Here is a 10,923-nt window from a genome sequence, read left to right on the forward strand (position 1 = left end):
ATGAGAGGGTGCCAGGCAGTGGTGTGGATGTAGTTTTGGATGCCACGCCACCACCAGGTGCGCTGGTGGTGGGCACTGCCGTCTGTACCTGTGTGGAGCCCGGTGTGGCTGCCTACCGTGAGGGTGTAGTGGTGGAGGTGGCCACAAAGCCAGCTGCCTACAAGGTCCGCCTGAGCCCTGGCCCTGGCTTCCAGCCAGGCCCACCAGGCACCTTACCACAGCCCCCACAGCCACTGCCCTGTGAGCCGGAGGAGGCTGTGTGGGTGGCCCGCTCTAGCCTGCGCCTGCTACGGACCCCCTGGGAACCTGAGGCCTTGCTGAGGAAGCCCCCCACAGGCCCTGAGGAAGAGCGTGCTGAGCCTGGGGACACCATACCCCCTTGCCCTGCTGCTCTGGACCCCAAGCAGCCTGAGGATGCTGAGGTCTCTAAGATCAGCTTTGGTGGCAACTTGGGGGCTCACTGTGAGGAGAGTGAGGAGAAGCACCTGCCAACCCTTGGCACCCCAGCCCTGCTCCCACTGCCCCCACCTCAGCTCCTGTCGCCACCACCCAAGTCCCCAGCTTTTGTGGGCCCTGGCCGCCCTGGTGAGCAGCCCTCACCCTGCCAGGAGGGGAGCCAGGGTGGTAGCCGGAGCAGCAGTGTGGCCTCCCTGGAGAAGGGGGCTGCACCAGCAGCTCGGGCCCGCACACCACTGACAGCTGCCCAGCAGAAGTACAAGAAGGGTGATGTAGTCTGCACACCCAATGGAATCCGAAAGAAGTTCAATGGCAAGCAGTGGCGACGGCTTTGCTCACGAGATGGCTGCATGAAGGAGTCGCAGCGGAGGGGCTACTGCTCACGCCACCTGTCTATGCGAACCAAGGAGATGGAGGGCTTGGCAGACAGTGGGCCGGGTGGGGCTGGGCGGCCAGCTGGCGTGGTGGCCCGGGAGGGCAGCACCGAGTTTGACTGGGGTGATGAGACATCACGGGACAGTGAGGCCAGCAGCGTGGCAGCCCGTGGAGACTCACGCCCACGCCTGGTGGCCCCTGCTGACTTGTCACGCTTTGAGTTTGATGAGTGTGAGGCGGCTGTGATGCTAGTGTCGTTGGGCAGCTCACGCTCAGGCACTCCCTCCTTCTCACCTGTCTCTACACAGTCGCCCTTCTCGCCAGCCCCGTCACCCTCACCCTCACCACTCTTCGGCTTCCGCCCCGCTAACTTTAGCCCCATCAATGCCTCACCAGTCATCCAGCGAACTGCCGTTCGCAGTCGCCACCTGAGCGCCAGCACCCCTAAGGCAGGAGTGCTGACACCACCAGACCTGGGCCCCCACCCGCCGCCCCCTGCCCCCCGAGAGCGCCATTCTTCTGGCATCTTACCCACCTTCCAGACCAACCTGACCTTCACCGTGCCCATCAGCCCTGGGCGACGGAAGACAGAGCTGCTGCCCCATCCAGGGGCATTGGGGGCCTCTGGCACAGTGGGTGGAGGAGCTGCCCCGGACTTCCCCAAGAGTGACAGCTTGGAATCTGGCATGGACTCAGTGTCCCACACATCTACACCTTCCACACCGGCTGGCTTCCGAGCTGTGTCACCTGCTGTGCCCTTCTCTCGCTCCCGCCAGCCCTCACCATTGCTGCTGTTGCCCCCACCTGCTGGCCTGACCTCAGATCCGGGGCCCTCCGTGCGCAGGGTGCCTGCCGTACAGCGGGACTCACCTGTCATTGTCCGCAACCCTGATGTGCCACTGCCCTCCAAATTCCCTGGGGAGGTGGGCACTGCCGGTGAGGCGCGGGCTGGGGGACCTGGGCGGGGCTGCCGTGAGACCCCGGTGCCCCCTGGGGTGGCCAGTGGGAAGCCTGGCCTGCCCCCACCTCTGCCGGCCCCTGTGCCCATCACCGTGCCTCCAGCTGCGCCAACTGCCGTGGCCCAGCCAATGCCCACCTTTGGCCTGGCTTCTTCGCCCTTCCAGCCCGTGGCATTCCACCCCTCACCTGCTGCCCTGTTGCCTGTCCTGGTGCCCAGTAGCTATACCAGCCATCCTGCCCCCAAGAAGGAAGTCATCATGGGCCGGCCTGGAACAGGTAAGAGGTGCAGGTGGATGGCTGGGCGAGGGCTCACTTTTAATGGTACTTGCAAGCTGGGCTCTCAAGAGAGGTGAGCTCCCCACCTCGGGAGGGATTCAAGGGGAGGCTAGCCTCTTCTCTGCACAGTGTTGCAGCAGGAATTCACATTTCAGGCAAGGGGCTGGACTTTGCACCGTTTCTAGAGTCTCTGTGTTGGAGAATGCGCTCTCGAGGGGTCCATCAATCAGCAAACCTTTACTGAGTGCAGACTTTGAGTCAGGCCCCCATGGAGCAGATAGGGTAACAGAGAACAATAATTGTGGGAATAGGTCCCATGTCTTGGGGGACTGGGAGGAGGCATTGCCATGATAAATGCTGCATGTACATTATTATATTGCCAAATTTTCACACCTACCCCATAATATAACACTCACCCCACCCCCCACCCCCTGTTCTAAACCCTTTCTAAATATTAGCTCATTTTGTTTTCACAACAACCCTAACAGGCGGGTGCTATGATTATGCTCATTTAGAGGAAAATGAGACCAGGTTAGTAACTTGCCCAGGGTAATGTAGCTAGTAAATCCTGGAGCAAGCCTTCAAACCCAGGCAGGCTGGCCCCTAGCCACTGGGCCATAGTGCTGGATTACATATGGGAAGACTGAGGCTCTAACAGGTCCTTTGCTAGAAGGTGGTAAGCAGAACAGGGACTGGAGTCTCCATCTTCACCACTGTGCCTGGTAAATATCACAGGCGTGGTCAGTGCCATGGAGGGGAGCCGGGGTGTGCTGGGCACTCCTCCAGGTGGGAATCTAGTCTGGCTGCCCTCGGGACAGGGTGTGTAAGCCAAGAGTTGAAGGATGAGTGGAACCAGCAACCACAGGGCAGAAGAGCCTCCTGGGAGGAGGCCTATGGGAAGGCTCTGAGTCCAGAAGGAGCACAGCCTACGAGGGGAGAAGGGAAGGCCAGTGTGGCTGGAGGGCTGGATCTGGGGGTGGGGAGAGTGGCACTTCTGAGATGGTGCTAGAGAGCCAGGGGCCCAGGCCAGGCTTGGCCTTGTAGGAGCAACTCACAGGAAGGATGACAGACCCATCAGCATCCCCTTCCCTAGCATTTTTTTCTTATTTACTTTATTTATTCATCTACTTTTGACTCAGGGTTCCCTCTGTGCCTGGCCCTGTGCTGGATGGTGCTGAGGACACAACACTGCCCTCACAGGGCTTACAGTTCCTGGAGTAGACAGACCCATCCCCAGATAGTGACAGTCCAGAGTAGTCAGGGATGGGGTGATGGAAGCCGAGGAGGCCATGGGAGCCTGGAGAAGATATTGACCCAGACTGAGAAGTCAGGGAGGGGTTTTTGGAGGAGCCAGGGGCCTATGAACTGAGACCTGAAGGTTGTGCAGACATAAGCCGGGGAAGGTAGGCAGGCAGGAAGTACCTTCAGGAAGAGGGAAGAATTTGTGCAAACACTTTGAGGCATTGAATCTGTGGAATCAGGAGGTCTAGAAGGTGGGTGAATGTTAGGATATGCTGCTGGATTGGTGAACAACGGTCAGAGCAGAGAGAGTCCTAATAAGACTTGTGAACTTTACCCTGAGAGCACTAGGGAGCCATGAAAGGTATTGAGCATATTCAACCACAGCTGCACCATGAAGGGTGGGTTCAGGTCCCTGAGACTAGAGGCAAGACCAGGGAGGAAGGAGGCTGGAGTGTGGATGTGGGTAGAAGCCGCTGTGGCTTGGGTGGGACAGGGGCCAATTCAGGAAGGAGCCTGAGCCCTGCCCTCATCCATCCCAGCTCCAGCCTAGGCCTCGCCCTGGAGCCAGGGCATAGAGATACAGAAACTGTCCCTGCCCCTCATTCTTAATATTCTGAGGATGTGAGCTGTGTGTTTTGCCCTGCCTCCAACATTCTTTACATTTGTCAATGTAGTTGATACAAGCAAAATTTCACAGAGGTAGGCACAGCAGGAATTCTGTCCTTAGGCAGATGAAGAAACTGAAGCAGAGGGTCTCTAATCACCCCCTTCACCCTCCCACCCCCACATGTCCACAGACCCTGACACTGCCCCCATAGTATCGAATTGTCTCATGACCCTCACTGCTGCTGTGTGGGGAGGGATGGCACCCATGCAGGTGACTCTGAGGCCTACCAGGGCAGGCCCAGCAGGGGCTATTGCCACCATTTTCCAGATGAGGAATAGTGGGGTCCTGACAAAAGGAGAGTCCTAATTAAGGTCACCCAGTCAAGGAGGGGTAGGACTGAGCATTGACCCAGGTCTCCCAATCTCCAGATTGCAGGACTTTCACTACCAAAAGTTACAGTAATAGTATCTTACTGAGCATTGGTGATACATGTGCCTGGCACACTGTCATTGGGTCCTACTGAGCATTTTCTCAGTGAATCCTCACAATGCCCCAGCAGGTTGGTATGATTACTAGTTCCTTTGGACAGAGGAGGAAACCTTAGCCCAGAGAGTTTAGGTGACTTGCCCAAGGTCACCCAGTTAGGAAGAGAGCGAGCCAGGATTTGAACGTAGGTTGTCTGGCTCCAGATCCCAAGCTCTTAAGCACTCTCAAAAATAATGATGATAACAATAATAAACCAGTCTTTATTGAACATGTGACCAGCCCCAGGCTTGGGGCCACTTCATCAAATCCATCTGATGCTGTGAAGCAAGGATTACCAGTCCCAGCCCTGTTGTCCAGGGGTGGAACTGAGGTTCAGGGAAGGGAGGCCCCTTGCTGGAGGCCACCAGGTCGTCAGAACTTGTCCAGTGCCTGTCCTGGCAATTCTGAGCAGCGCCTCCCTGACAACACCCAACCTGAGGTATCCAGGATACCCTCAGGTTCCTAGCCAGCTGGCCCTTTCATTCTTCTCCCTAAACCCTGGGGAGGTAGGCACTTTGGGGCCTTCTCTCTCTGAGGCCTGGATAGGGCAGACCATCCCCAGTGGTATGGTGAGGCTGCAGTCCTAGCCCTTTCTGCCTGCCTATGCCAAGGCCTGACCCTCCATCAGAGGGCAGCAGGTGTGAGGGGGTGGACCAAGGCAGCCTGCCTGCTCATGCCCCTCGACAGGCATTTGCTTCCGCTGGGGGACGTGCCGGGGCAGGCGGCCGGCATTCTCCACATTCTGTGCATGGCATGGCCAGCCAGCTGCTGTTGCCACCTCCCTCTGACTCTTCCCGTCTGTTCCCCAGGAGAGGAACCCGCCCCAGGGCCTGTAGCCCCAACCCAGGAGGCCAGATGTCTCATCCCCATTCCTGGCATGGCTTCCCATCTCCCAGCTTCTTGGCTGGCTTCCCCTTAGTAACAGGCATTGCCCCTTCTGGGCTTCTGCCTAGCTGTCTCTCTTTGGGCTTCTGTCTGTTTCTCTTTGATGTATATCTGTCTTTCCCTTGGGTTTCTTTGTCTCTCTGGTCTTTATTTCCGGGTCTGTGTATCTCTCTCTGGATCGCTGTCTGACTCTTTGAGTCTGGCTCTCTATACCTTTCTGGCTTTGTCCCTCCCTGGACTTCAGTAGTTGTCTGAGCTTTCAGCCCACTCTCTGTTTTGGCTCTGTCTTGGGATCCTGTGTCTCTGGGACAGCCTTAGCCTCTCCCCTGGCTCTTTCTCTCTCACTTTTTAGATAGACTTGCTGCTCCCATCCCAGCCTCCCATCCCTATCCTGTGCACATTAGGTGCTCTGATCTTTTAAGTCAGTGGGCAGTTGTTAAGCACCAGCACCCCTCCTACCTTCTTGGGAATGTTGGGAGGTTGTCCAGGTTTGGGAGCCTCTTCTTTCTCCTTGACAAATTAATTGCCTACTACTTGTTCCTGAAACCTGCTGAGAAGTGTTGGGATCCATCTTGTAGACTGATCTACCATCTAAGCACCTGTTCCCAAGACAAGTAGGAAGGTGGGGGCTGTATGGGCCAAGCTAGGAAATCCGGCTGTAGGGGGTGGCAGGAAAGCAGCTCCTATGCCACCCACCTGCTACGGTGCATGACCCAGATCACCCTACACTTCATCCTCCTCCTTTCAGAAGACATATTTAGTGCCAGCTCCATTTAATGGAGTCCCGGATTTATCACCCCAACTGGTAGGGCCTCAAAGACCAGGCAGTATCTATTGACTATACTTGGAGAAAATGAAGCCTAGAGAGGGACCAAGGGGGGTGAGCCTAGGTCTCCTAATTCTCAAATCCAGCTTCTGCCCACCATAATTTCCATATTTACTCAAATAGTAGTCCCATCTCCACCACTAGAAGTCAGCTCCCTCCTCATTCTTCTGCCACGTCCAGGGCTGAGCAGTACGGGGGCAAGTGATTGGAGAAGGGAGATGTGGATGCAGGCGCAGGCACAGGCGAGGATGAGCCAAGGGAGGTTATGAGTTTGGAGAAGCCAGAGGACAGGGACAACTCAGTGGCTGATGGGGGGTTGATGAGGAAGGTTCAGGTAGGCTTCTCATTGGAGGTAACATTTGAGCTGAAGTATGAGGAATGAGTAGATTTCATAGTAGTGAAAGAAAGGAAAGGGCAATATAGGCTGAGGCAGCTGCATGAGCAAAGGCCAGGAGGGGTGAAAGTGCATGAACTCCGAGTGGCTAGTTGAGGCTGGAGCCGACACTAGAGGCCAGGCTTGGCGGAAGGGTGCCATGGAAGACAGGCTCAGCCGGTCTGGGCTTGAATGCCAGGCTGAGGAGCTGGGGTTCTACTCTGGGGCCGTAAAGAGCCAAGAAAGGGTTTAGAGCAGAGGAGGGAAAAGGGTGGATCCAGGTATGAAAGATCCCTGGAGACTGCCCTAGAGAGGAAGGAAGCCCAGGTTGGGAAGAAGAGGATGGGACGGGGAAGAGGACAGGAGGGAGAGCCTGAGAGGTTGCAGGGGTGAGTCTTGGTGACCGCGAAGAGACCCCAGCTCGGCGGCCTCCAGTACCAGGAGCTGCTAAGGGATTAGACTGCCTCCTGGCGGCGGCTGGCGGCGTGCGCATGCGCAGGGGGGAGGGGGCGCGTCCTAGAGTTCCCGGCGCCCGGGCATTAATGGCTCCATTAGTGGCCGGGGAGGAGGCGCATTAGCGGCGGCGACGGCGTCTGGCTCCCATTACCACCGGCGGCAGCGGCTGCACCGCAGGCGGCTGGACCCAAGCCCGCTGCGACGCCTCCTCCGCCCGCACCCCGTTTCCTGTTCCTGCTTCCCACTAGGGCCCAGCAGGGACCCTGTCCCCGTTCCCCCATTTCGGTGGAAAAGTTAATTGTGAAACCAGGCAAACTTCGGTTCAAATCCCGCCGTGCCACGTCCTGACAGCAAGCTATTATTCTTCTCTGAGGCTATTTCCTGCGAAGTAAGAAACAGGGTGCACCGGAGGCTTTGTAGATCTGGACCGGCATCCGGTGAGGGTCGCGCCCAGCTCCTGCCAACACCTAGGGGCGCGGGTTCCCGCGCGTCCCAGGGTGTAGGCCCTGGCTTCGGGCCTCCGTTATTCCCATTGGCTGCTGTCCCGCCCGCCGGCCGCGGATTGGCTGAGGCCCGCTCCCTCGTCCCTGCGCGATTAACCCCTGCACCGCCGCGGCATCGGGCTGGGTGTGGGCAAGACCCCCGCCCACAGCAGACGGCTCGAGTGCCAGCTGGCCCGCGCCCCGTCGCGGCCCGCGTGGGTGTCAGACCGGCCGGGCGCCCGCCCGCCCTCCTAGCACAAAGCGGCTTTGTGGGGCCTGCCGGGGGCTGGCTGGGGGCCAGGCGGCGAGTGGAAAATCTCGTGAGCGAGGGGAGGGGAGGGGAACGGAGGGCGGCACCCCCTCCTCCGCTCGAGCTGTGGCGCCTCCCTCGGGCCGCGCAGACCAGCCTTCCCAGCCCCGGCGCCTGTATACCTCCCTCTGCGACCCAGCACCTTCCCACCCCCAAACCCACATCCCTCCCCCCGTCCGCACCCCGCCCATCTCGCAGTCCCTGAGGACCCTCCCCCACTCCTCTCCCCTGCCTCTCTTTCCCTCCCGGTCCCCCTGCCTACCCTCAGTCTCACTCACACTGACTCACCCCTGCGCTATTTTTAGCCCCCCATCCCTGCCAATCCTGGGCTCGTTCCCCAGGCAACCCTGGCCGTCGCCGACGCCGCACGGGGTGGGTGGGTGGGTGTGTTTTTGTGGGGAGCGGGTGAGGGGAGCTGGGGACACTGGAGTGGTGAGCCGAGGTGGGGACCGGGACCCCTGAGGGCTGGGTGGGTAGTCACTGGTGGTTGGCGGGGCCGCAGTGCCTCGAGGGCTCAATAAATGGGGCCCGTGAGTTCAGAGCTTGTCTGCCTGTCCCTCTGTCTGTCAGCATCCCTGGCTGCTCGCCCCAGGCTTCTGGGCAGGTCTCAGCCTGCGCGTGGCGGTTTGTGTCTCTGTCTGGGCTCCCTGTCCCTAGGCCTGGGTGGGGTAGTGCGGTGGGGGCTGTTTAGGGCCAAACCTTTTGTGGAGTTGGTTAGAGGGTGGCTGCCACTACAGTCCTGCCCAGTACCTTCATTGAGTGAAGGATGGCATTGCACCTCTTCTCAGATGGGGCTGGGGCCCTGGTTTGGGGACCCCCCTTCAGCCTCTTCCAACTAGGGAGGCCCCAGTTAAGGTTGGGGATGGCAGGAGAGAGGGAGCTGTTTGGGGATAGGACCCTCTCCCTCCTCTCCACTTCTAATCCACTCCCACCCAGGGTTCTTCCACCCTGAACAATGGAAGCTAAGTATAGGGTTGGCCCAGTGCCCGGGGCAGGGGGGCCTTTCCTGCCCAGATTCCCGCCCAGATTCCCGCCCCTCCCTGCCAGGCTGAGCCCCCACTTAGTTGTACCCTGCCCCAAAAGGGGCCTCTTCCCATCCCTCCTTCATGGGCACCATGTCTTCTACCAGATGTGCAACCCTCCCAGATGTGTGGGGCCCTCTTTCCCTGCTGTGCCATGCCTGGCTCTTTTTCTCACCCAACAGAAGTTGAGGAGCTGGAGCAGGGTTCCTCTGAGCTCTGTCCCTGGGCTGCACTGCAGTGGGCAATGAGTTAACTTGCCAGTAGGTGACTCACTTACCGGTGGGGAGTGGAGGGGGCAGTGGTGGGGAGATAGCGGGCCACATTGATTTCAGCCTCAATTTCTGCCTCACATTGCAGTCCCTGGGGCAGTGAGGTAATGGAGGGTCTGATTCTGGGGCTGCATAGGGAGGAGGGGGCAGTCACCTACTAATTCCTCTGGTAGCCCCTCCAGGCTCACAGCCAAGTGTCTGGCCCCGCAGTCTCTGGAGGTCATAGGGCTACAGACCTTCCTTTCCATTCTGGGCTCAGGTTACCTGTTTTTTTGCCTCCTCTCCTCTGCCTTCAACTTTGTCAGTGGATGGGGCAGGCTGGGAAAAGCGTTTGTCTGATTACCTAACCTGTGTAGAAGCCCAGTTTTGGTCTATTTGAGTCTGGGCAGCCCTTACCTGCTTACGTGTGACCCCAGATCACTGTCTCTACTGGGTGTGGCCCCAGGGCCCCTCGGGCCACCCAAGTCCTCGGCATCTCTGCCTAGTGAGCCCCAGACACTTGCCTGTGTCTCTGAGTGCCCTTTCACCTTTCTGTAGTTCACCAGTCTCTCTGTATCATTGTCTGGCCATATTGCTGGGCCTGTGTTTGGAATTCCCTGCCCGTGTCTACCCCGAGGTTAAGTTTTGAGTAATGGTAAGAGTACTTGAGTTGGGTCTGGACTGTTTATATCCTGGGTGCATGATTTTGCACAATTTATTCTATCTCTCTGAGCCTCATGTTTTACCTCAACAATGTGCATACTTCCCTAGGTGACTGAGGATTCAATAAATAAGATAATACACACACGCTCCCAGCACTTAGCAGCCCCAGTGTTAGTTTCCTTTCTTCCTCTTGGCCCTATTCCTGCGTGTGTGTGTGTGTGTGTGGGGGGGTGTGTGGTGGGAGGGGTGGCTCCCAGCCTAGGGTGGTGGGGCCAGCCATGGTGGTGCTCTGTGGTCCCCTGACTTACCTTGCTAGGTAGAGGGACTTGAATGGCAGATGAGTGTCAGGCTGGGTAACTGAATAATGGCGGGTGGCCATGGAGCTCTGTATACTTGATGTGCCTGGGTACTGAACTAGTTAGTTGCTATGACGATAAGATTATAGTGTAGGATAAGTATGATGGTGTCTGTGAGTGTGTGTTGAGGATGGGGGTACTTTGGAAGAGAGTGTATATGGTGGTACGGGAGGGATGTGGGGTGTGTAGTGGACAAGCAGTGGCTGTGCTGAGGTCTGACTGTCTGCTATGTTGTCTGTATGATTCATGTGGGCTGGTGGATGTGCGCTGAGGATACATGTTGGTGAGGCATGTGTGACAGCATGTATAAAGTGAATGATGTGAAGAGGATGGGTGAGAATGTGCATGATTGCAGGTGAGGAGTAATGGACTGTGAGTGTGTGAGGTGTGACTTCGTGTGTGACAGTGTGGCTGTAAGGCCGAAGGCATATGTGCCTGTGGGGTGTGTAAGAGATAATGGGTATGACACGAAAGTATGTCTATGAGGAGCGTGAGTTTTTGTGTGTGTGCAAGAGTTGGTGAGGTCTCAGGGATGGCTCGCCCAACCCTATGCACAGTTTGTCTGCCCAGCGGTGCCGAGCGCGCCAGGCGGGCGTGCAGGAGGCGGGCCAAGCAGTGTGTGAACGTGTTCCTCGCGCGGAGCGGACACAGCACCACACACAACCCTGGGGCCTCCGCAGCGAGGCGCCGCGAACCGCCCCCCTGGCTCCGAGCCTTTACTGCAGTGCGCCCTCCCTACCACCCTCCTGCTGCGGGTCCCGCCCCCGGCCGGCTTAGGGCCAACCGGAGCCCGCCCCGCCCAGCCCTTATTTGCATATAACTGACGTTCCCTTGGGGTGGCCAATGGGGGCGGGCGCGGCG

The 10,923-nt window shown here is 58.1% G+C and overlaps 1 protein-coding gene across 1 annotated transcript in view; it reads left to right on the forward strand.

Moving 5' to 3' along the window:
- The first annotated feature begins 250 nt into the window (after positions 1-250).
- CIC (capicua transcriptional repressor) overlaps positions 251-10,923 on the forward strand; it is a 23,258-nt gene continuing 12,585 nt past the window's right edge. Inside the window, exon 1 of the mRNA XM_008567243.1 lies at positions 251-2,067. Coding sequence (XP_008565465.1) covers positions 807-2,067 — 1,261 coding nt within the window. The 5' untranslated portion in view covers positions 251-806. The remainder of the gene's footprint in view (positions 2,068-10,923) is intronic.

This window comes from Galeopterus variegatus, unplaced genomic scaffold, assembly GCF_000696425.1.
Source record: "Galeopterus variegatus unplaced genomic scaffold, G_variegatus-3.0.2 Scaffold306, whole genome shotgun sequence".
Taxonomy (NCBI): domain Eukaryota; kingdom Metazoa; phylum Chordata; class Mammalia; order Dermoptera; family Cynocephalidae; genus Galeopterus; species Galeopterus variegatus.